General features: G+C 38.1%; 1 protein-coding gene across 6 annotated transcripts in view; it reads left to right on the forward strand.

Annotated features, from left to right (window-relative positions):
- The window catches only part of ARHGAP12 (Rho GTPase activating protein 12), a 90463-nt gene that overhangs the window by 58944 nt on the left and 8420 nt on the right, over positions 1–23099 (forward strand). For 2 of the 6 annotated variants that reach the window (XM_065871117.1, XM_065871120.1), the window contains 6 exons: positions 2021–2095; positions 2414–2428; positions 9335–9396; positions 13436–13517; positions 19278–19379; positions 21612–21710. In XM_065871117.1, the coding sequence (XP_065727189.1) occupies positions 2021–2095; positions 2414–2428; positions 9335–9396; positions 13436–13517; positions 19278–19379; positions 21612–21710 (435 nt within the window). The remainder of the gene's footprint in view (positions 1–2020; positions 2096–2413; positions 2429–9334; positions 9397–13435; positions 13518–19277; positions 19380–21611; positions 21711–23099) is intronic. The other 4 variants (XM_065871118.1, XM_065871121.1, XM_065871119.1 and 1 more) reach the window with 2 other exon arrangements.

Raw genomic sequence — 23099 nt, forward strand, 5'->3', positions numbered from 1 at the left:
TGAAGTTCTTATTATATATCCTTTTTCATCTAATTGTTTCAGCACGTGATAACGTGATTTTCTTGAGACCAGAGCTCTACTTATTTTTGGTAGACATGTCTTACCCCCACCTTTATAAATGGAGTCATAGATAGCTACTTCACCAAGTAAACTCTTCTATTTATCATTACATAGTATACACGATTTTAAGATTTGAGATTATAAAAGAGGGACTATACCAGAACAAACTAGCTGACTAATGTATGATAAGGGGTGAAATGCGTATAGCTTGAAAGGTAATCAGAGAAACCTAATACTATGTAGTGAATGTTGTTACGATGATATGGGTCCCAATTCAGTTGCCAGACAACCTTGGTGGAGCTAGGTGTGTGTGCGTGTGTGTGTGTGTATGGATACATCTGTTTGTTTCTGCCTATGTATGATTTTTACCAAAACCTGCTGCTTGTAGACATTAAGATGTATTTATATGTGCATATACATTTATAAGTATACATAAACAAATGGGTAAATGTAAAATTGTTTATAATAATTATAATTGTTGTGTTTACATTATTACTCCATTTGCTATGGTTTTCATTTCTGTAGGACTGATAATGCCATGAAAAATAAGTTGTAATTATCATTCATTTTATTCAATTACTTATTTTATAGTTTATGGGTCATCAAATCTTTCCTCTTTTTCTCAGAGTGTTTTAATATTAGACGCTTTTAGAAGTCAAGAAATTGAAAAGTAAAACATCTGAAGCTGTTAGAAAAAATACTTAAATGAAGCTAAACTGATATTTGGACATTAAATGTAATTAATTGTTTTTTATTAATTTTTATAAAGATATATTTGATGATGATTTTAATGTTTTCTCCATTTATAGTGTAGGTCTTAGATTTTAAGGTTGTTACCTTCAAGGATTTTCTCTGTACAGTTTCACTGCTACCTGGTTTCTGTATTTACGAATTGTACAGGATATAAACCTGACGACTTTTTTCTAAGTGAGTGGATTTTATTAATGGTTTTTTGTATTGTGATTTAATACACATTCCCAGGCTTATCAGCAGTACGTTATCCAGTTTCATAAGTATAGTAAAGTAGATGATACAGATGTGAAGATGAATGTCCAAGTAAATTATTTGGTTTTATAGGAAAAATAATAATAGACATTGGCATATGATTTTCCTAATTCTCTTTTCCTGAAATTATTCAGAGCTTCTAGGAGAACAGAGAAAAATGGAGCTTGGTAGATACCATTGGCTACCAGTGGCTCTTGGTACCAAAAAATGTTTTTTCAGTCTTATCCTCCACGAATAGTTTTACAGATATCTGAGGTAGAAATCACATACCATGTTTTAATATTAACAAAGCAGAATTGCTTTAAAAATGCACATTATTGGTTTGCTCCTATTATATATTCTTGTAGGCTTAGACATTAAAATATTTATTTTTCCTGGTGAGTTATTAATCTGTAAATCTGAGGTTTCTTCTTTGCATTTTAAATAATCTTGCTTATTTCTAATAATTGGAAATTAGCTATAAATTATAATAAATATTAATAGCAATTTAATTTCTTAATACAAGTTCTCATTCTGGCAGTTGCCAAGTAGTTCCTGTGACTATTCCTTGCCTAATCCTAAATCCTAGACCAGGATTCATACCAAGAGCAAGTCAGTATGGGGACTGTTACATTTTTATCCATAAGTGTTCGGATTTTACTTATTTTAAATATGGTTAATTTAAGCTGATGCAACATCATGATTTTAAGGCAACATGCATCATTTCTGTTGAGTAATTCCGTATGCGGTATTTAAATTTACTGTAATTGGTATAAAATATGCCATATTTCATAAACTTTATGATATCTGTAGTTTTCACATCTGTACCATATTAGTTTCGTAGCTGAATATAGAAGGGAAATAACTAGGAAAAAATTTTTCTTAGCGTCCCTTATTAAGCTTTCCCACTGTCAGTAGAGGGAGAAATATAATTATATGAAATAGAGTAACATTTTTCATTACTTATTTCTTGTAGGAATCTCCAACTGCCTCAAAACCCTGCTATCCTGAAAATGAGTCTTCTCCCTCTTCACCAAAGAACCAAGATACAGTTAGTATGATAGCAGCATATAGATAATATAGTCCAATTATTTCAATCAATTTCAGTAAATTAATTTTCTCTAAGTGTAATGTTTAAAAATACCTCTTGGGCTTCTATTAAATTTCATTGGTCTTTCAAAAAATAATCAGATAATAGGTTTAAATTAAAAATCAGATTTTATTGATTTAAAAATTCCCCCTTTTATGCAAAATATGGTATCTTCATGATCCACTTGTATACCATATTTGTAAGCAGTGAATTTATGTTTGGCTGTTAAACATAAATATAAAAATCCTGTCAAATTACACTTTACCCTTCCTTCCTCAGGCCAGCAGTCCAAAGGTAAGAATCATTTCCCTCCTTCTTAACAAGCTTTAGATGCCTTTTTTTACCACACCGCCCCCCCCCGCCAAGCTGTCAAATGCATTGCCCAGCCTAGGCCAGGTAATATTGGCGATACAGTGACTTCTCTTCAGTTATTCATTCATTCATTTATTTATTTGCTGCCTTGGGTCTTCGTTGCTGCGTGCGGGCTTTCTCTAGTTGCGGTGAGCGGGGGCTACTCTTGGTTGCGGTGCGCGGGCTTCTCACTGCGGTGGCTTCTCTTGTTGTGGAGCACGGGCTCTAGGTGCGTGGGCTTCAGTAGTCATGGCACGTGGGCTTAGTAGTTGTGGCTCACGGGCTTAGTTGCTCTGCAGCATGTGCGATCTTCCCGGAGCAGGGCTCGAACCTGTGACCCCTGCATTGGCAGGTAGCTTCTTAGCCACTGCGCCACCAGGGAAGCCCTTCTCTTCAGTCGTAACTTTGGAGGAATCCTACTTGATCTTGGTGTTTGCAGCGCCCCCGTCCCCAAGTCTAGCCTGTGATTTGCCCCTCCTGCTCTTGCCCTCCAGCGGCTCTCCTTTCCTTTTAGAAGGAGGATGCAACTTTGTGACGAGCTCTGCAACACTGCGCCTGTCCCGGGTCCTCATCTCCCCTCCTTGCCCCCACTTGCGTGTTTTCCTGCAGCCCTGCTACTCTCCTCTCTGCAAAGGAGCCTGCTCTTCAGCTCCAGCCCCTTCACACACTGAAACCCATCTTCCCCGACGTCTTTGCCTGGTCAACTTCTGGTCATTCCTTAGAGCTTGGTTCAGGCGCGGAATTTTCTTCAGACCCTCTAGATTTGGTCAGGTTTCTCTGTGATACTCTTAATAACATTGAATTATATGTTATTTGATTCCGTAAAATCGAGTAACTCTTCTCATTTCCTATTTCTTGTAGGAACTTCCAACCCTCAGTTAATGTCTTCCCCACTAGACAAGGAAAAGACTCCTTAGAGCAGGGCCCGCGTAACCCCAGTGCCATAGAGCCGCTGTTCCATGGGGTTTTGCCAAAAGGAAGAAATGAAACTTTTAAAGCTTTCCAGAAGACAAACTTTTATTGTTACTTCCTTAATTTTAAGAAACTATAATAGACTCTTGTTTATTAGGATACTTCTGATTTTCTAGAGGCACAGGTTTCTCACAGATGCTGTTTTCCTTGTCTGGCTCTTTTCTCCATCCCCTGAGCAAATCGGGTCTTTTGGTTCCTATCACGTGTTGTCCACCCGTCCTGCTGATATTGCACAGGTGGTTTCCCTGCCTACCGTGGTCCTCAGCCTCTCTGCACCTACAGTTAATCTTGTGCTGACCAGTGGGATGACCCCTTAGGGCCTGCCCACACTAACCTCAGCATAATAGCATCTCTTCTTTTTCTTTGAGCGCTCAAGTCACTGATGGCATTAATCGTGTGAAAGTTACTTCATGTGCCCCTCAGCTCTCTGCTAAGGGTTTAAACTTTGAAGGGACTCAGAGAGATAGAGAGGGGCTGCTTTCTAATAATACTTTTTATCTTTTGCATTATTTAACACAGTCCCGGGTGCATGAACATTAAATTAAGATCAAAGTGAACATGATTTTAGTGGTATTGTCAGGATTTCCTGTATGAATGTAAGGTGCTATTACTGCAGTATTCTTAATCTATCCATCCATCTAGAAAAGAGACAGAAACGCTTTTTAACTTATTTTAAATATGGGTAATATGTAACTTCTGAGAAGACCTTTTATAAATTATTTACATTTTGGTAGAAGGGAATTTCTTGGTAATCCTGGAAGCATGAGTTTATAAGTGTTCGCATGGGACTTAAAAGGACGGTTTGCAAATTATTCCCCCAGGCAGTTACCCCTTTCACAAGAGTTTGCCAGTCACCTGACTGCCCCAGACTCAGGGTCCCCTCTGGTGGCCATGGCAGGGAACTGCCTCAGCAGGGTTCTGTTTCGTTCTTCATTTACCTTCGGGTGGAAAACAGGAACAGCTCTGTTAATCCTGCTGAGGCTGTTCTGTTTCCCTGTAAGTGTGCAGCGTCCTTCCCCCCAGGCCCCAGTCTGGCCCCCCCGGGCTTCTGCTCCCCAGAGTCTCTTCTTTCCTCCTGCAGCCTCTGCTCCCTCTTCTCTTCTTGCCCTGTTTGAATGGAGTCTTTTGCCTGTCTTTCCCACTCTTACCCAGTTAATACAAGCAGATTTCTGTTTTTTGGTTCTTTGTGAGTTAAAATCTGGTTGGTGTAAAGCCTTAGTGGTAAGAAAAAGAAACTGACATCGTAATCAGTGTTAGTTACCTCATGGCATCTTTAAATCTCTGCAGATTACCTATTGATCTCTCTTTTTTTATTTTTTTTTGTTAAAACCGTATTGAAATATGACTAACATACTACGCCGTTCACCCGTTTAAAGTGTACAGTTCATTGGTTTCTAGTACGTTCAGATGAGTGCAACCATCAGGACAGTCATTTTAGAACATCTCATCACTTCAAAAAGCAGTGCTCGTTGCTGTCACCACATCCCATCAAGCCCTAAGCAACCAGTAATGTGCTTTCTATCTCACTAGGTCTGCCTCTTCTGGACACTTCACATGCGTGGAGTCATAGAACACATGGTCTTGTTTGACAGGCTTTGTTCACGTAGCATATGATGCTTTCATTCAGTCTTCTCTAATCAAACCAGATTAAAATTTCATCCCTTAATATAAATTTTAAACATGTTCATTTTTTCTTGTCTTATTTCCAATTTTCAAATGCATTGTTATTTTTCATAGTCACTTCAAGTCCTGTTTTTTTTTTTTTTTGCGGCGGGCCTCTCACTGTTGTGGCCTCTCCCGTTGCGGAGCACAGGCTCCAGACGCGCAGGCTCAGTGGCCATGGCTCATGGGCCCAGCTGTTCTGTGGCATGTGGGATCCTCCCGGACTGGGGCACGAACCCGTGTCCCCTGCATCGGCAGGCGGACTCTCAACCACTGTTCCACCTGGGAGGCCCTCAAGTCCTTTTTTGAAATAGGTAGTGTATACATTGTTTTAAAATTGATATTTCTCTAAAATATGACTGCCACACATGGATTAAATAGGATTTTGTAGGCTGATCTAAGAACCTCATCTGTATTTGTCCCAGTGTGCCTATGAGGATATGCATTTTAAGTTCTCATTTACTGAATACTGAATACAATTTTAAGTATATAATTTGGAAACTTGAACTTTTGACCTTGTGTTTCCAATTATGGTATTAAAATGCTTTACCCACTTTGGAGAAAAGGGCATTTCAACACGTTCGTTACCAAAAAGGTTTAGTGGACAAATTGGCTAATTTTTTTTCATTGAATATTACTATTCTAAAGCCTTTTTTAAAAACATGATTTTAACAATTTTTTATAACACTGGTTCTTTAAACATTTTTTTTTAATCGAGGTGAAATTCACATAACATAAAATTAGCCATTAACCACTTTAAAGTATATAGTTCAGTGGCTTTAGTGTATTTAAAATGTGTGTAGCTGTCACTCCTGCCCAGTTTCAGGACACTTTCATCACCTCAGAGGGAGACCCCTACCATTAAGCAGTCACTGCACCTTTCCCCACCTCTTCTCCCCTCTGCATGGCAACCTCTAGTTTGAAGGTCTGTATGGATTTACCTGCTCTGGAAGTTCTATCACACTGGTTCTTTTTCAGCATATCACAGGGCAAGGTTACTTACTCTGTAGAGAAAGAATCTTTTTATTACATGATTATAACATGATTAACCGAAGATAAAGATTTTAATGGGAGGTATTGATTTTGATATATAATAATTATTAGCCAAAATTGGGAAATGCTTATCTTACTAAATGAATGTAAAATCAATTAGAAATTCTGGAGCCTGCAAAGTGATTATGAACGTGTGGAAGTTTTCCCAGATGACTCAACAGAACCGACATTTTATTATTTTCTTGCATTAATTAGGATAGGACAATCTTACTACAATATTTTTGGTTAAAATTTAACCATATTTTGCCAGTTCATATTAAAACATTCCTGCTTATTTTCAACACGAAGTTTCCCTTGGAGTATCGACATATTTAGACTAAGAAATATTCACGTGTGAGTATGGGCAGTTTTTAAAGGACTTAACTTTTATGAAGTTATTTTAGTAAGCTACACAAAAACATTGGTTGACTTTGAATCGTATTAAGTAGAGAAGAGTACACCAAACAGTATGAAATAATAATCTGCCTAAATTCCCCCTGAAATCGACACCTGTATAGCCAAACCTGTATCTGCCTGCTTGTCACTTTTATGTCAAATTCACAACTTCAGTGTTTAAGAGTTAAAGCTTTATTTTCTCCATCACTGACCTTCTCTTACATTTCTTGGTAGTGTGATAGCATGGCTGCTTTGTTGGTTAATTACTTCAACAAACATGTGTCGAGCCCCGGCACCATGCTAGCTGCTGTGCTGGGCGCTGTCATACGTGGTGAGCACAGCAGATGTGGTCCTGACGCACGGCCTGACAGTAGGTGGCGAATAAATAATATGTAATTGTGCTTTGCATTAGGTGCGACGAAGGAAACAACCTGGGGGCTGTCGTCAGTCATTGGAGGGCAGAGGAGCTCCTACCGCAGGGGTCAGGGACGGCTCCTCTAAAGCTTGTCGTTGCAGCTGAGGGCCCCCAGCTACCCAGCTGCTCAAGCTTGGGAGTCTCCCCGATCTTGCCTCTTACCTCCCGTCCTGTCCCTGTCGGTCCTGCCTTCCGAGTCGCTCTCACGTGTGGCCCCTCTTCACCCTCTCAGGCCTCTCCCTGGGCCAGGCCGTCAGCACCTCTTGCATTGATGGGCGTTATCAGAACACCGTTCCGGGGGCGCCGCATCACCTGCTCCCGCCGCGCTCGTTCCGCCGCCCCCTCTCTCTTGCTGCTGCTCTGCTTCACCCCGTACGCTGAGGGAACCTAAGCCTCGTAGAGATGATGCGCTTCCAGCTTCTGTGCCTTCGCCTGCCCGTCGTTTCTGTGTGGCCGACTCCCATTGCCCGCTCCTGGGTCAGGGTCTCCGGGAAGCTTCTCTTCCTCCCTACTCCCCTCTCAGGTGGAGTTAGCTATGCCTTCCTCAGAGCACTTTGCACACCGCGTGGTAATGGTCATTGTATTGGTACGTTTTGGACGTGGCACATTTTGTTCTTATTTTATGTTCACGTTAGAGTGCTTACTGCTTAGAGCATTAGTGCTTGGGTCTTGGTCCCTGGGAGAATTTCGTGAGAGCTCTGGGCCTTTCCCTTGAGTGATGCATGTACACGCACGATTATGTGCGGTGTTGGTCCAGCCCTGACTCAGGTAAGAATCCCTGATCCAGAGCGTCTCTTTCCCCCATAGGCTTTGGCCGTCTGCCACTGCTGCTGTCCCTTCCATTTTTCTTCCTGTTTTGATGCTGGCATTTCCTTCCTGTCTCTGCTTTTTCACCCTGCATAGTTCCAGCTTCGGTGTTTTTTAATAGGCTTATTCCCACCTCCGCCCTTCCAGTTCCTGTGCTCACATCCCCAGCGCCCATCCTCTCAGATTAACGTTACTTAGTTCCTGGATCGTTGAAAGTTTTTCTTTCCCTCCCTGCTTCTGATGGTAAATTGGGAAAGTTCTTACTTAACATCCTGTGCATACTTACCACCGTGTAATTGATATTTTTATTGAGAGGCAACAGAGAGCGCTTATGAAATGTATCAGACTTGCATATCTAAGGAGATCCAACCTATGCTTTGTGAAAAAATTACAGTAATATGGATATTTCCCAAGTTCCCAGTATAACAAAAGTGAATAACATAATAGTTTGTCAGCTTTGTCTATAGATGTGAGTTATTATCAGACCAGGCAGAACTTTCAGATATTATCTTTTAGACATTAGTGAGAAAATAATGCTATGTTTATCTCTCATACAAGAAAGAATTTTTTTTTCTAATTAAAGTACCTTGAGAAAATAGCTGAGGTAAATAGTTAGAAATAAATTCTGAATTGAGACGATTTTTTCCTGTGTGTGTGTGTTTTAACTGAAGTAAAATCGACTGCTTGGTCGTTTTCATGCAGTGCTCACCAATGGATGATTGCTGTGGGCACAAACGCATTTTGATGAAATTCATTTGACTATAGAAGGCTAGAGCAATGAGAAAGTGCTTCTTCAGTTCCACCTGGAAGAATTTTAAGATAACATTCAACTTGAGCACAGTGACTTTTGCCTTCCTAGGGTTTGATGATAAAGCTGTGTTGCTGTTTTTTACATCAGCTGACTAATAGATCTAGTTTGTCCAGAGCCCAATTTGCCATCTGATAATATGTTTAATGAAGCAACATATTGAATTCTTTATGTCACATTAAGGCCAGTTCTATGCATAGTGCCACTTACTTTTAAGTAATTTATTAAATACAGTCACTGCATTTGTTCTACCTACTTATTTTCACATTCTGACAAAGTGGGCTAGTATCTTAAATAATTTTCAGACTACACTGTTGTAAAATGACAGCAAAGTAAACAGTTCCTCTTTTGTGGTGTTTATAGCATCGTATCACTTGGTTTGAACAGGAATCCAGTGCTGATTTGTAGCATTCATGTGGAAATTTAATTTGATTTTACCTTATGGCTGCTCTTCCTTGAGAAGACCAAGTGTTTTTTTTGTTTGTTTGTTTTTGCAGACTCCCAACCACTGCGCCACCAGGGAAGCCCAGACCAAGTGTTTAATTACAAAAATAACTGAAAAAATCTTTACAGAAGTATTAGGAAATTATATTCTTAATGTAGTCTAGAACTAACCATATTACACACTGACTGATCTTCTCTTTTAAGCTAATATGTAGAGTACCAGATCATTTTGATTCAGTCCTATGTAAGAATTTGGACTTCACTGTCTGTATGAATGATCTATAAACAGTAATACCTCTGTTCCATATCATAGGGTCAAGAGAAATATGGATTATTAAATGTAACAAAAATTACTGAAAATGGGAAAAAGGTTCGGTAAGTACACAGATCATTAATGTTCTCACGTGTTTCATCTGATTGATATAAGTAAAAACTGAATATAATTATATTCTAGTAGAAGTGATTAACAGGTTCAAAGAATTTCAAATGTGTTTTCTAATATGATGGATATAAGATTGTCAGGAAGTAGAGGAAAATTTTTCTTTGTCTTGACCTATTTCTAAAGGTAAGATTAAATTCAGAGGTGATAAGGCAGAGGATTCTGAGCAGGCATTAGCTTTATTAAAATTTTTTTTCAATAAGTGATAAATGCACATGGCAAAATACAAACATACACAAAACATGTAGTCAAAAGTCGGTCACCAGCCATCAGTTTCCCTCCCCAGAGGTAACCAGTTACATCTAGTGAGGTGTACTGTCTTCCTCCAGAGATAGAAAGTAGATACATTTACATGTGCATAGATGAATATTTTTAGCACAGTCTTCTAACGGTTTATCTTGGAGACGGTGCATTTCATTGCATGTACAGCTGACACATAGTTTCTAACTGCTGCATAGTTGTATGTTGTATGGCTGCCTCATCGTTTATTTAACTGTTATTTATTTGCAAGTGTGTCTATTGGTAGACATTTAGGATGTTTCCATTTTTTGCTATTACAAACAGTATTACCCTCCGTGTCTTGCTCGGTTCATTTTGCAAGTATGTAGATATGCCTGTAGAACATATTTTATGAAAGTGGAGTTGCTAGGCCATATGCAGTTGGACATTTTCATACAATTCCAAATTGTGCCCTAAGGCCCTCAGTCAGTTCCAACCTCAGGAGCCTTGGATTTCTCCATGCCTTTGCCCATTCAGTAAGTTGTCAAACTCTTTGATCTTTGCTAATAGAGATTTGAGAGAAAATGGTGTTTTTACTTACGTTTCTTTTTAGTGGGGTAGAGTACCACAAGCCATTTATATTTCTTTTTCGTTGTTGTCCTCGAATTATCAGTTTATACCCTTTGTCTCTTTTTCTGTTGGGTTGTTGGTTTTTTTTGGTTAATAAATTAAGGAAATTAACTCTTTGTAAGGTAAGTTCCATTTTCCCCAGTTTTAAAAAACCGCTGAAATGCTAGGGTTTTATAGCCAAAGTGAGATCAGTCTGTTGTTTAAGAAAGAGTTTAAAATTTACATGTAGTTGAGTTTTTTAGATTTGCTTTAATTGGACTTTGTCAGATTTTGGTACTTGGACGTTTTTCTTTTAAGTGCTTTGAAATAGCTTTACAAATACTGCAATTACCTGTTCCTGAAGCTGTTCCTTGGTAGAAGTCATGTGAATTGGATCTTTTTTTTCTTTTCTCCCTTTTGGGCATATGTAGTGCAGGTAGGTATTTGGCCACTTTCCCTGTTTTCATTGCTGTCATTTTTCCTGCGATAATTAGTTTTTTAGATTTTCTACTTACTTTGGAATGCTTTTTGGAATACTTCTCCTAAGAATATCATCCGTTTCATTATATTCAAATTTATTTATATAGAGCTGAGCACAGTGGTATTTTAATTTCCTGTATTTTAGTGTTTATCAAACATTTTGTTCTGAGGACCTCTCTAAACTCTTAAAAATTATTGGTTAGCGCAAAGAACTTTTGTCTATGTAGTTTATCTAGAATTATTTACTGTAAAAAATTAAAACTGAGAAATTTTAAGAATCTCTATTAACGCTTTTAAAACTAATAACCTGTTACATGTTAACATGAATAACATCTTTTATGAAGAAAACCCCCTGTATTTTCTCATGCAGAAAACTTCCATGAGAAGCATGGCATTGTTTTATGTTTTCAGAAATCTTTACTATTTGGCTTAATGGAAGACACCTGGATTCTCATCTCTGCTTGCAGTCAGTCTGTTGCAACATATTATTTTGGTTGAAGTATATAAAGAAAATGCTCCTTTACATAGATAAAGTTGGAAAAGGGAGGAATATTTTAATAGCCTTCTCAGATAATTGTGTGTATTTTTCTGCTACACCAAAACGCCAAAAGTGTTAGTTGCAATGAAGATTCTGAAAAACTATCCTTGAACTTTCAGTACTCAGTTACATTAAAATCCGTGGGCCTGTGTTGCATTGTGAATGAATCTTTGCCTATGCTTGGTTTTGTAGCATCTTGTAGGTCATTTGGAAAATACTGGTTTACTAAGTTTGCCGATTTTCAAATGTTGGCACATTTTATTTTATAATACCAAAGAATCATAAATCAGTAATATCATCATCAGAGTCACTAAGTTCTGGAATATTGTCAGCCTCGCAGTGGCAGATGTGCCAAGTTTTCCGAAAGTCTGCTTTCTGTTTGAAAGCTTTGTTATTGTGAACATATACTATCATTTATTTTCCTTGAAATAAAAGGCTCACTTCATTTATTTTTGAGATAATGTCTACCTGCCGAGTAGTCAAGTCTAAATAATCAGTGTATCCGTCAGTTGTCTGTTCAGGAGAAAATTGGTTCCATGAAAAAGGTGTGACTAATTCTACCTGCAACTCAACATTTGGATACTGTCATTCATTCATCATCCAAATATTCAATATTTGTTCTGAGATATACATTCTACAGGTTTTTTTATTTTGAAAATTGAACTCAAAAAGTTAATTTAAAGTGGAAATACATATATATATATTTTTTAAAGTGGGAATATATTTTAGCATTTTTCAGCATAGAGAAGTTAGATATTATCTAAAGAAATATAAAATAAATTTACCAATGAAAACAAATCCTTCCAAAATATCTTGAGGTCCACACAAAACAAAATAATAAAATAAAATGAAAACATTATAAAATGATGACAGAACAGGTACCAAACATATGTGTCGTATGAGTGTAAGTAAGTGTAAATGCACTACATCCATCCGCTGAAGGCAAAAGGTGCTCAGACTGGAGCCCAAAGCAAAGCCCAGGTCAACATTGCATACAAAAGAGACACCTGAGAAACGACTCCGAAAAGCTAAAACAAATGACGCATATCAAGGGCGTAAAAGGTAAAGCAGGAATAGGGATCTCAACAGCAGACAGGTTCAACTCGGGGGAGGCACTAAGCATCTTTGAAATGATAAAGCACTGTGGATCAACCCACAGTGAAGATCTCATCGTTAGAAACAGCCGTTCACTGAGTAAGTAGTGTTAATGACCGTAAGCGAAACAACAGGAAATAAAAGGAAAAATAGAGATTCGGTAGGAGTAAACTTTATTTCACTTTTCAAGTTCAAGTGGACATAAAAAGTCGTAAAATAATCGAGTAGGTCTAATTGGTAGGTATTAAATTCTACATTCTGAATATGGAGAATAAACCTTTTGAGTGCCTGTAAAGTTTTCACAAAACTGGCCACATGTTTGGCCATAAGGCGAGCCTTAATCAATTCCTGTGGAAGATACGTTTGACGTTCGTTTTAGCCTGCCAGCAATTAAATTGCCTTACAACGTAAACACTGGTTACCTCTGGAGAGGCGGTTGAAGAAGAAATGGGGCCTTTTTCTGTATACATTTCTACGTTCAGAGTTTTGATATAGTATGTGTGTTGGTTTTGTAATTTAGGAAAGATTTTTTAAAAGCCTCATTTTAGTAATAGTAACCTTAGTTATCAACCAGCATGTAATTTATACGATCTACCGCTTACCTGGTGTAGCCTTATTGAGGGAAGGAAGATAACTAAGATATAAAACAATCTGTATCTACAGAGAATTAGGTAAGATGAGCATGTTTGTCGAATTTTTAATTGTGAATAAGAATTCTTGCCAAATGCAGTGTTCAGTTCATGTGACTCTAAATTAGTGCCCTTGATCACAAATGTGCTGGATTACCCCCATGTGCACACAGTTAGGTGTGTAGTTATTCTGATAACTTACGTCTCTCATTGACTTCATTAGTTTTGGGACCATAAAATGATTGTAATTTCCATTAGAATTATATCCCCAACAAAAACAATTAGAATGTCAGTATGACTGTAAATTGTGGACAACATTGATAACAGCTAAGTAGGTTTTAAGTTTTTAAATTTGGTGGGAAAAACTGGATATGGAGCTTTAATTGGCCGTCTTTATCATTACAGAAAGAACTGGTTGTCTTCTTGGGCCGTGTTGCAGGGTTCATCTTTACTGTTTACCAAAACTCAAGGAAGTAGCACAAGTTGGGCAAGTATTTCTTTTCTTCGGAGGCTTTCTACATTTAAATTACGTGGGTGGTGTTGCACCTGAACTTCACGAAGTATTCCAGAGTCCTCCCAGCTACCGCTGGCTTGCAAATAAGAGTAAATGAGGTTTTCTTAGTTAAAGATGCATTTTGACTCCCAAGAGAAAGAAAAGGGCTACTTAGAAAAGTCTGACTCATATTGTTAAAACCAACCAATTATATTTTATGCATTGAACTGAAAGGTGACCTTACTACTTGGGCATTAGAGCACAGATCTGTTTCTTGGTCTGTTTTCAGGATGCCAAAGCTTTCCTGTGTCTGTGACTTGGCTCTTTCAGATATTTAGTCAGAAAATAAGCAGTCATGTGACAAGCCCCACCTTGAATTGTGATCTGACCCTTGGATACTAGTCAGGTTTCCATGTCTATATATGACATCAGCCAGCTTTGAGAAGAAAAAGAAATGTCACCATTACCTGTGGGACTTTGAAGCTTTTTGTATATTTGAGTGTTTACTATCGTTACTCCTTGGTTATTTGTAATACAAATACCAAAAATTATAGTCTGTGACATATCATAATAGCTAACATTTTTTGAATGCTGAAAATATATTAGGTACTGTTCTAAGTGTAGAGGATAGTATATATATTATCCTCTTAACTCTGGGAGAGTACTGTTTATCATTCCCTCTCCCCCTGTTGGAGATGAGAAAATGAAGGATAAAACAGTTCGGTGCCTCGCTCAAGGTCTTACAGCTACTAAGTGACAGATCTGGGTACCTTTTTGGCTCCAGAGTCCATGCTCTGGGTATTTCCAAAAAGGTTTTAAAATGAAATTAATCTAATGTTTTTAGTCTGCTTTATATCCTGCCTTAACCAGTATTTCTTACACTTATGGAGTTGATTTAAAATTAACAGGACCTACTGACTTTACGTTTGATAGAAGAGAAATCCATTTGTAAAATTCGAGCAAATTTTAGTCCTCCACATTTATAGTGCAGCCACGTAACATTGTTCTGAGCCAGGAGTGCCACAGAGCACATTAGTCCTCAAACACTCCTATATGGCAGCCCCCAAAATCTGCTGGATTGAGCATGAATATGAACTTTCTGGAATGTTTCTTCTCTTCTGCTTCACTGATGCTTTGATTTCCTCTCTGGTCAGCCAGTACAGTGGAACTGACCTGTGATATGCTTTCCAGATTAAAAGACTGAAATTTTTGTTTGACTTGTTTTACAGTAAATTGATAGCTGTTTCTCCTTTTTCCCCTGAGGTGAAGCATATGATACTTTCTTGTTTATATTAATGCATTTCTAGAAGAAGATGCAGTTATCTCTTCTTCCTACTTGTGGCTCAACTTTTATTTGAAACTGAGTGAAGTGAATGAAAGAAAAGGAATGGAGAAGCAATTAGAGATTAAAATAACAAAAAAGTTCCTGAAGAAAGCTGGATAATGGTCATTTATTTGATAATTACTGACCCCTAAAGATTGAAGGTTGTGTTATATACAGATAAAGCAAGTACATAGATCATTGTGGTAAGTGAGGCATCATTGAGGTAGGCAGATATGTATGTGATTTAAAGAAAATGAAATTTTTAAAAAAAATTTGAAGATGTTAAGTGAATACCCTGGCACAGAACCATTAGTACAGTCTGGTTGCATTTTATGAAGGTCTCTTGAGGACCTTACATAATTCAGAACTCATGATTAAAACTAATGCCGACCGAGGGTGTGGGGTATTTCTGTTTATCAGCTAAAGTTGTGTTATAGCATTACCATGTGGTAATAGCAGAAGCGTAGCTTAAAATTCACTGAGCTAGCCAATTTTGAAATTGGAGAATTCTTAATGGAGTTTTAACTTTAGAGATTCACTCTTTGAATTTTTGCCTTTAAATGAAGTTTTATTAATATGTTGTTAATAATACAGTACATTATGGTAATCATTTCAGGTTGGTATAATTAAATAAAATATAGTCACACGGTGTTTTATAGTCTTAAAAACTAAACAGATATGATAAAATGCTTGGCTATACAGTCAATTCTTAATTTTTATTTTATGGCTAATTAAAAAATCTCAAACTGCCTTGCTTTTTCTTCCCACATGTAACACATATTAAGGGAACGAAAACTAATTTAAGTGGCCTAAGTAAAAGCTAGTAAGATTATTCAAATAAAAAGTGTGTAAGTATGTGTAATATATTTTGGCATATACAACACTTATGAATATTAAAAATTGATGAAATATGCAAGATGCTTCTTAATTAACTCAGTAATTAGGATTGTTCAAAAAGGGTTTGAAAGAATCCTAGCTTTGTTTCCCTGCTCGGTCACCAGCTAGATCTTTCGTAGGTAAAATGTTATCCTGTTTATGCAGTGAAATCCCGCCTAACCTGAGGCTAACACATAAAGCCCAAAGGACAAAAATCACCTGTAGTGAAAATTTCCTTGAGTGTCTCTCAGGAAGATGCTGTGAGAAGTCAGTCTCTCGCAGAGCCAGTTTTTTCCTTTGATGTTAGAAGAGATTGCTTTTCCTTCAGTTGGGTTCAGGTGGTTTGTTCCGGGGCCATGCTGGAGAAGTATGGTTCTTTACAGATTAGTTTCACACTTGGTGCAAAAACCTATACCGAGATCCCCTGGAAGAAATAGGCAGTTCAAATCTTACAGTCTACTCCAGGGCATATACTCATCGATGGGATGCTGAGTAAAACCATCCATACTGTTTGAAGCTCTGTTTTTAGAAAACCATTCATGCTTTGTGTTTATTTTTGGTTTCATGGGTAGTAAAAACTGAGTAAATGAAATGTGCATATGCCACGCGCAGCTCCACTGTAAGATAATTTTACACCAACGCTGTATCATCCAGAAGCCACCGAGCCTTTCCTTCTCCTCGGGACAGGTAGACGTCACTTGTTTTCCGGAAAATATTAGTTATCTCCTGGGTTGTTGTATCAGTAACTTAAATTATACTTTCTCTTTTCTTACTTCCTTCACCTCATTTGTTCAGCAGACATAAAAGCCTGCCCTGTTCTGGGCCTGGTGTTAGGCTTGGGGGTTCAGAAGTGAGTAACGTGAGCCCCGTCTTCAGAGCTTACACTGTAACAGGGGGCCCAGCACGTGTACAGTCACAAGACGACACGACATACACTGTGTTCACTGCAGATTTAAATACTCATGTTCCTTGAGTATTTCAAAAGTCACCCCACAGATATTGGTAGTTGTTCAAATTCATTTATACGATGCTTTCAAATTTCTAAAAATAGCAGCTTCTTTGGACCAGATAATATTTTGTTGTGGGGACTGTCTTATGCATTGGGGGGTTCAGCAGGTAACAGCAGCACCCCACCCCCAACTGAAAGCGTCTCCAGACATTGCCAGATGTTCCCAAGTGGCAGAATCGCCTCTGGTTGAGATCCACTGTCCTAGAGGAAGGGGAGGGCAAGCTGGGTGGCAGGGCCTCTCCCGAGAGAGGACGCAGACAGGGACCAGAGGACAAGGCCCGCAGGCCATAGGAGGGGCTCGGGGAGTCCTCTCCATTCCCCCAAGGCTTCCATTGTGAGTATACGGGAAAACAAGTTAGCTTAAAGTAAGTTGTATAGAGCATTCATCTTAAAAATAAAACATGAATTTATAGAATAAATTCAGAAGTCAGAAGATACTCTGAGATAAATTCTAGGGCCTTTGAAAAATATTTTGGAGATGCAGCTTGGCCTGTGTTACCTGCTTACGGAGTCCTGTTTTCGTCCTCTCTGGTTCCGTTATGGTTTTCTCTTGTACGTGCGTCATTTTGCCATTGTGCACTGTAGTGACATCGTCATTTTCTTCCCTTTTCCCATCAAGTCATTCTGCCGGCGGGGCTCAGTCTCTGAGCTCCTGCTCTCGCTGCTTTCTTCTTGGACAAACTCTGTCAGCCGCCGGCCTGCTGTCGCATATGTAAAATCTGCTCCTGTGTCCGCTGTCACTGTATGTTTTCTTGTTGCATGTCCTTTGCCACGGTAGTTCTGTTTTCTTTGCCATGAATGCATTGGAGCGATGATTACAGTAGAGAAAAGCAGGACTAGATTTTGAGAAATAATGGATAACAAACCCAAAATTTTGCCAACCGCATTGAAGCATTTCTATAGCATTCCATGTTATGTGATTGTATTGATATTTGTATTTGGTTGCTATAACTTACTTGGTTGGCTACTTATATCTTACCTTATAGCTAACTATCTACAGAGCATGTCATGATGACAAGTTAAATTAAGTTGATTTCTGTCATTTTGTTAAATGTGTCCATTTAAGTTTTGTGACTTTTGAGATATATCAAATTTGCTCAGAAAGTTATCTGTGCCCATCATAGCTTTATGGTTAATTACATGTCTTTTGAATGACAGATGGTACTAAGGAAGGCAAAGGCTTTGTAGAATTGTTGAAATTTTTGTTGTGAATTTTATTATGATGCCACTAATAAAATTCCATGAAATACCCTAAATTTTGTTTTGATTCCACTAATAAATTCAATTTAACATCCTAAGTTTTGTTTAGTTATAACAAGTATATTATTTAAGTCCACACTGAAAAGATGAAGTAAACGGGAACAGATGAAGTCAAAACAATTTTTAAATGTGAAACTACGAAGTAGTCATTAATGTTACGAATAGTGGTAAGTTACCACAGGATTGGGGGGTAAGATCCATTTCCAATGACAAACGTAATTTGAAAATATTTTAGCAAATGAAATTTCCTGTAACAAATCTTTATGACCTTAAAGATTACAATTCATCAGCCCTTAAAGATTTTAAGACCCCCAAACCCTGCACTAACACAGGAATGCTATTTTCTATTCTCAGTTAACAGACTAAGCAGAAATTTAAGGTATGAGGGCAAGATACAGAGTAGGTCTATATTTAGCATAAATTTTCAGATCTTTTCTAACCTTTCCCTTGTCTGGTTAACAAAATATAATAGCTGAGTGCTGTTGCTTCCCGAACCACCCATGTCACCTGTTTTCCTCTTCTGTTCATGGTTCCTCATTGAATTGCTGGGGCTTTAGAGCACCTGGCTCTAGTTTTTATTTCTAACAAAGGCTGAATAGAAGAATATGGGACTTAGGATGTTGTTTTTACAAGTTTTTGTTAGTTGCTGACAGCATAAATAGTTGATAAGAAAATAACCCTTGAAAGCACGAAATCAGGTTTAGAGAATATTTATTAGGTGGAAAAGAACTTGTTTTTCTGCCAGATATTATTTATACGTATATAAGAATATCGCCATTTGAACACATCATTTTACCTAGTCATAGATAGTTTAGAATAAATTCCAAAAAATAGAATTGTTAAGCCAAGGGATACGTGTCTTATAAATTTGTAAATATAGTATGAGCACTTTTCTTCTCTAGGAGTTCTCATCTATATCCTACTTGCACATGAGGGCCTGTCACTCTGTGGCCTCACCAGTGCAGTTTTTCATCGAACTTTTGTTGTTTTTGCACCAATGGGTGAAAAGAGATTTTACTGTGGCTTTATTTTGTATTTTTCTCATAATGATGGAGGTTGAGCCATTTTGTTTCCTTTTCTATGAACTATATATAATCATGTCTTACATTTTTCAATTTCAACTTAAAGTAGGAATTGTTATTTTATAATACGAAAAGAGAAGAGGAATTTGAGGTGACCACCTTTTTGATTTATTGTTAACAATATAAAATTGGCCGTATTCTTTTTGGATACACACATGTACATGAATATAACATAAAGGTTTTTCCTTTTTTCTAAAACGAAGTTTGGGAGTAATCAGTCCAAACCAGAGTTCACGGTGGACCTTAAGGGGGCAACGATTGAGATGGCTTCAAAGGATAAATCCAGCAAAAAGAATGTATTTGAGGTAATAAATTATTCTCTAAGTATAATCCACATTATTAACCATAGGAACTTCATGTTCTGTTTTGAGTTATTTCGGGAAATGGTCTTTCAGTGTGACTAGTTAAGGCAAAGTTAGTCATTAAGTTACTTTGATTCATAATTTAAGGAAAAAAGCTGGTGTAAAGATCTGGCTTCATTTGCATAAGTCACTGGATCTCCGAAGATGTATTACAAGCCTTTGTTCCACAAGTCGTGCCTTTGCCCAGCAACAATAAAAGGGTGTGGTTCCCTTTGCCTACCAAATCTAATATTAAAAAAGAAATTAAAACTTTCCTATTTGTCATTAAAAGCCCTCCGCGGTAATGCACGATCCTGTATCAGTTACTTATTGCTGCCTAACAGACCATCCCCACACTTAGTAGCCTGAGGAAAGAACCGTTTTGCTTGTTTGGTTTGGCCTGTGCGGAGCTGAATGGTTCTTCTGGTCCCACCCGGGACCAGTCACCCGGCTTCAGTCATCCAGTGGCCTGACTGGGGCTGGACAGTCTACTTCCCCGCTCCGGGTTGGTGCCAGCTGTTGGCTGGGCTCCTGGTCACCGTCTCTCCTCCTGAAGGAGGTGACCTCAGGCTTCTTTACATGTCAGGGTTCCAGGGGGGGCCAGAGTGGGAGCCGCAAGGCTTCTTGGGGACCAGATGTAAGAGCCAAACAGCAGTGTGTTCTGTGGCTTAAAGCACGGCCCGCCCGCTGGTTGAGGGGCAGCAACACGGCACAGGGCTGCGTATGCAGAGGGCAGAGGGCGCTCGGACTGTCTTTGCAAAGAATCTCTCCTGTCTCAGGGCTTTCCTACTTGTCATCTAGGCAGATTAGAACAGTTGATATTTCCCAAGTGGAGCCCGGGTTTTCCTATCTTGATGGTTTTCACTCCTGATGGATCTGCCTTTAATACCAACGGCTGCTAGTCTCTCCGTGTCAGATGTTCCCTCTCTTCCAAGACCCACAAGAAACATTACCACAGCACAGATGCTGCTGCTTTATGCTTTTAATGTAGCACTTGTTCTCATGTACCTGGAGCTTTCCTCATCTGTAAATTATTCCCCCGCTAGATTATTAAAAAAATTTTCAAGCAAAGAGACTGCATGCTTTTCCTTACTTTTACAAAGTGAGACCCTCTAACGGAGTATCTTGGCCCACTTTCTAGAAGAAATGCAGGAAAGGAAGTCACTGTTACCTGAGGTAGCCTTGTTTCATTCCAGAATGAAGAAGGTCCCATGGTCAAATAAATTTGGGAAAAAGTATATCTTTTATTCCTCTGTTAGGAAGTCACGGTGCACCCTGGAATAGCAAAACTCTGAGAAGTCTTGAAGGATAGAGTCTTGTTTAGCTCTTTTCAATCTAGCACTTCCCAAATTAACATCACATAATGAGTTCTTTATTTTTTTGAGGAATGCCTTTTAAAACATTACTCCAGGAGCTGTTTGAGGAATATATCTCAGAATGTTGTTTGGGAAACATTGCCATATGTTCCTCTAGGAAAAATGAAAATCAGACACTTACCAAACAGAAAATAGAAGGAATGATTTCTATAAATACCTCAAAATTCTTCCTCAGTCAGGTGTGAGAAACTTTGAACCCAGGAGATCATACATAAATGGGTTATTGCGTTCATGTAGAATCATATATCGTGTCCTTACTTTAGTTAGTTCACGATTTTACAATTTAGTGATGTTTCTGTCCAGAAGGCTTGTGATGTATAATTTCCTATTAAATAGTCAATATTGAAAGTCTAACTCTTGTATATTCTCTTTCTATATATATTTTTTTAACCAGAGAGAGAAATTCTCAAACTTATGTTAAAATATTATAGATTTTATTTCTTAACGAATTATGTTTCAATTCTCATTTAAAATGCGCGGCGTAGGTACTTGAACTTATTTTTTAATGATAAAGTATTCTAGATTCCAGCAAGTTTTATGTTGTTTGTGTGACGGAGTTTGGGATCCTAAATTATTAGGTGTTCATTGAGAATTTACTGTGAGAAAAAGTCATGTTTTGTAAAATTATCCAGCTGGTATTCTTTTATACTAAAATAAAAGATAATTCCATCGCTGTGGAGTACTGTAACCTTTCCACTATTAATACGATATATGGCATCCAATCTTCTGGTGGTTTTGCAGACTTTGAATTAAATGTATTTATTTACTTCATTGAAAGCACTAACCATGCTTTTTTTTTTTTTCCTTCTTATCTCTAAAGCTGAAAACCCGTCAAGGAACAGAGCTGCTGATCCAGTCTGATAATGATGCTGTCATCAGTGAGTGGGTCAAAGTTCTTAGCAGCACTGTCAGTAATCAGGTATGTGTGTGACTCAGGAAATGTTTTTTTAACTTTAGAGCTGCTTCTCTTGTTTCTTGGCTTTCTAACTGGTTATTATATATCTAGTTTCCAATTTATATTTAAAACAATACTTTTCAAAAATACATATTTTGAAAGAGGTAGGAAAGACAGTGATTAGTTTAGCAATTCCCAGGGGCTGATGAGCGATTTAACATTGTCATTTATAGGGTTTTGCCACCAGTAGATTTCACGTAACTTTCACATGAGGCATTGGTTCAAAAAGAAAATAGCTCAGGAGGTAGGGACGGTCTAACTGTGCCTAGTATGTAGTATTTATTCATGGAGTGAATGCTTTGGAAATCAGCCTATTTGGTGGAAACAGATCCTGAGCAAAATGGTGAGATGCATGAAGCTGCCGTCTTGTCAGTTGTACTTTTTCTTTCCTAGTGACCTTTCTACTCGGAGTACCCTCACGTTCCTGGAAAATTTCCTCCCATGTGTATTACAACCAAAAAGAACCTCGCATTTACATTCTGAAGCTGTGTTTGTAAGAGCAGTAATAAACAACTAGAAGCTGTACTTTCTTAGACTGTACTCTCACCCCCTCACCATATGGGGACATGGTTCCTGATTAAGGATCATGTATCAGTGACAGAAGTGAAATGAAAGTGAATACTTACGGGAGTATGTAATACAGGTTTTAAACTAAATGGAGATAAAAAAAGTTTGGGAATCACTGGCTTTAGTAGAGATGGAGATGTCTTTCAGAGACTTTATAGGTGATGCTTCATTATTAATAAGGTTTGTGATTGTATCAAGGTGTTCTCCTTCTGTGAGTCTCAGTTTTTCTACTTAAAAAAATAGAGAGATTGCACTGGATTGTGTCCAAGTATCCTTTTAAACTCCAAAATTTTATGATTCACCCAGTTCAAATCGCCCAGATTTGGAATCTGAGTATTCTTTAACTCTTCTGCCTCCACCTTTTACCTCTTCTAGCAAATTATTTACCAATCTAGATGTGAATTCTTCCTTTGCAGTTTGTAATACTGTGTGATATTTCTGAACCTTGTCCCTTTCTTTCCATTTATTCCTGAAACCGTGGGCAGGCCTTTAAATGTTGATATTAAGAGTAACCTCCTAAACAGTTTTCCTTGCTTCATCTCATCCCCCACCAATGCATTGTTAATGCCACTACTGTATGAAACTTCCTGATGTCACTTTTATAATCCTCCCCTGCACAGAAACCTTACGTGACTCCTATTAGAATTCAGCAACCTGAGCCCAGTCTTTTCAAACGTACCTTCTCCTCTACCCAGGACGGGCTTGCAGGCCTAGTCACCGTAACGTGCTCGCTACCCCTTGAGAGCAAGGGTGGCTGCGCCCATCTCACGCACACGTGAGTGCCTT

Source organism: Phocoena phocoena, chromosome 2 (genome assembly GCF_963924675.1).
Source record: "Phocoena phocoena chromosome 2, mPhoPho1.1, whole genome shotgun sequence".
NCBI lineage: Eukaryota > Metazoa > Chordata > Mammalia > Artiodactyla > Phocoenidae > Phocoena > Phocoena phocoena.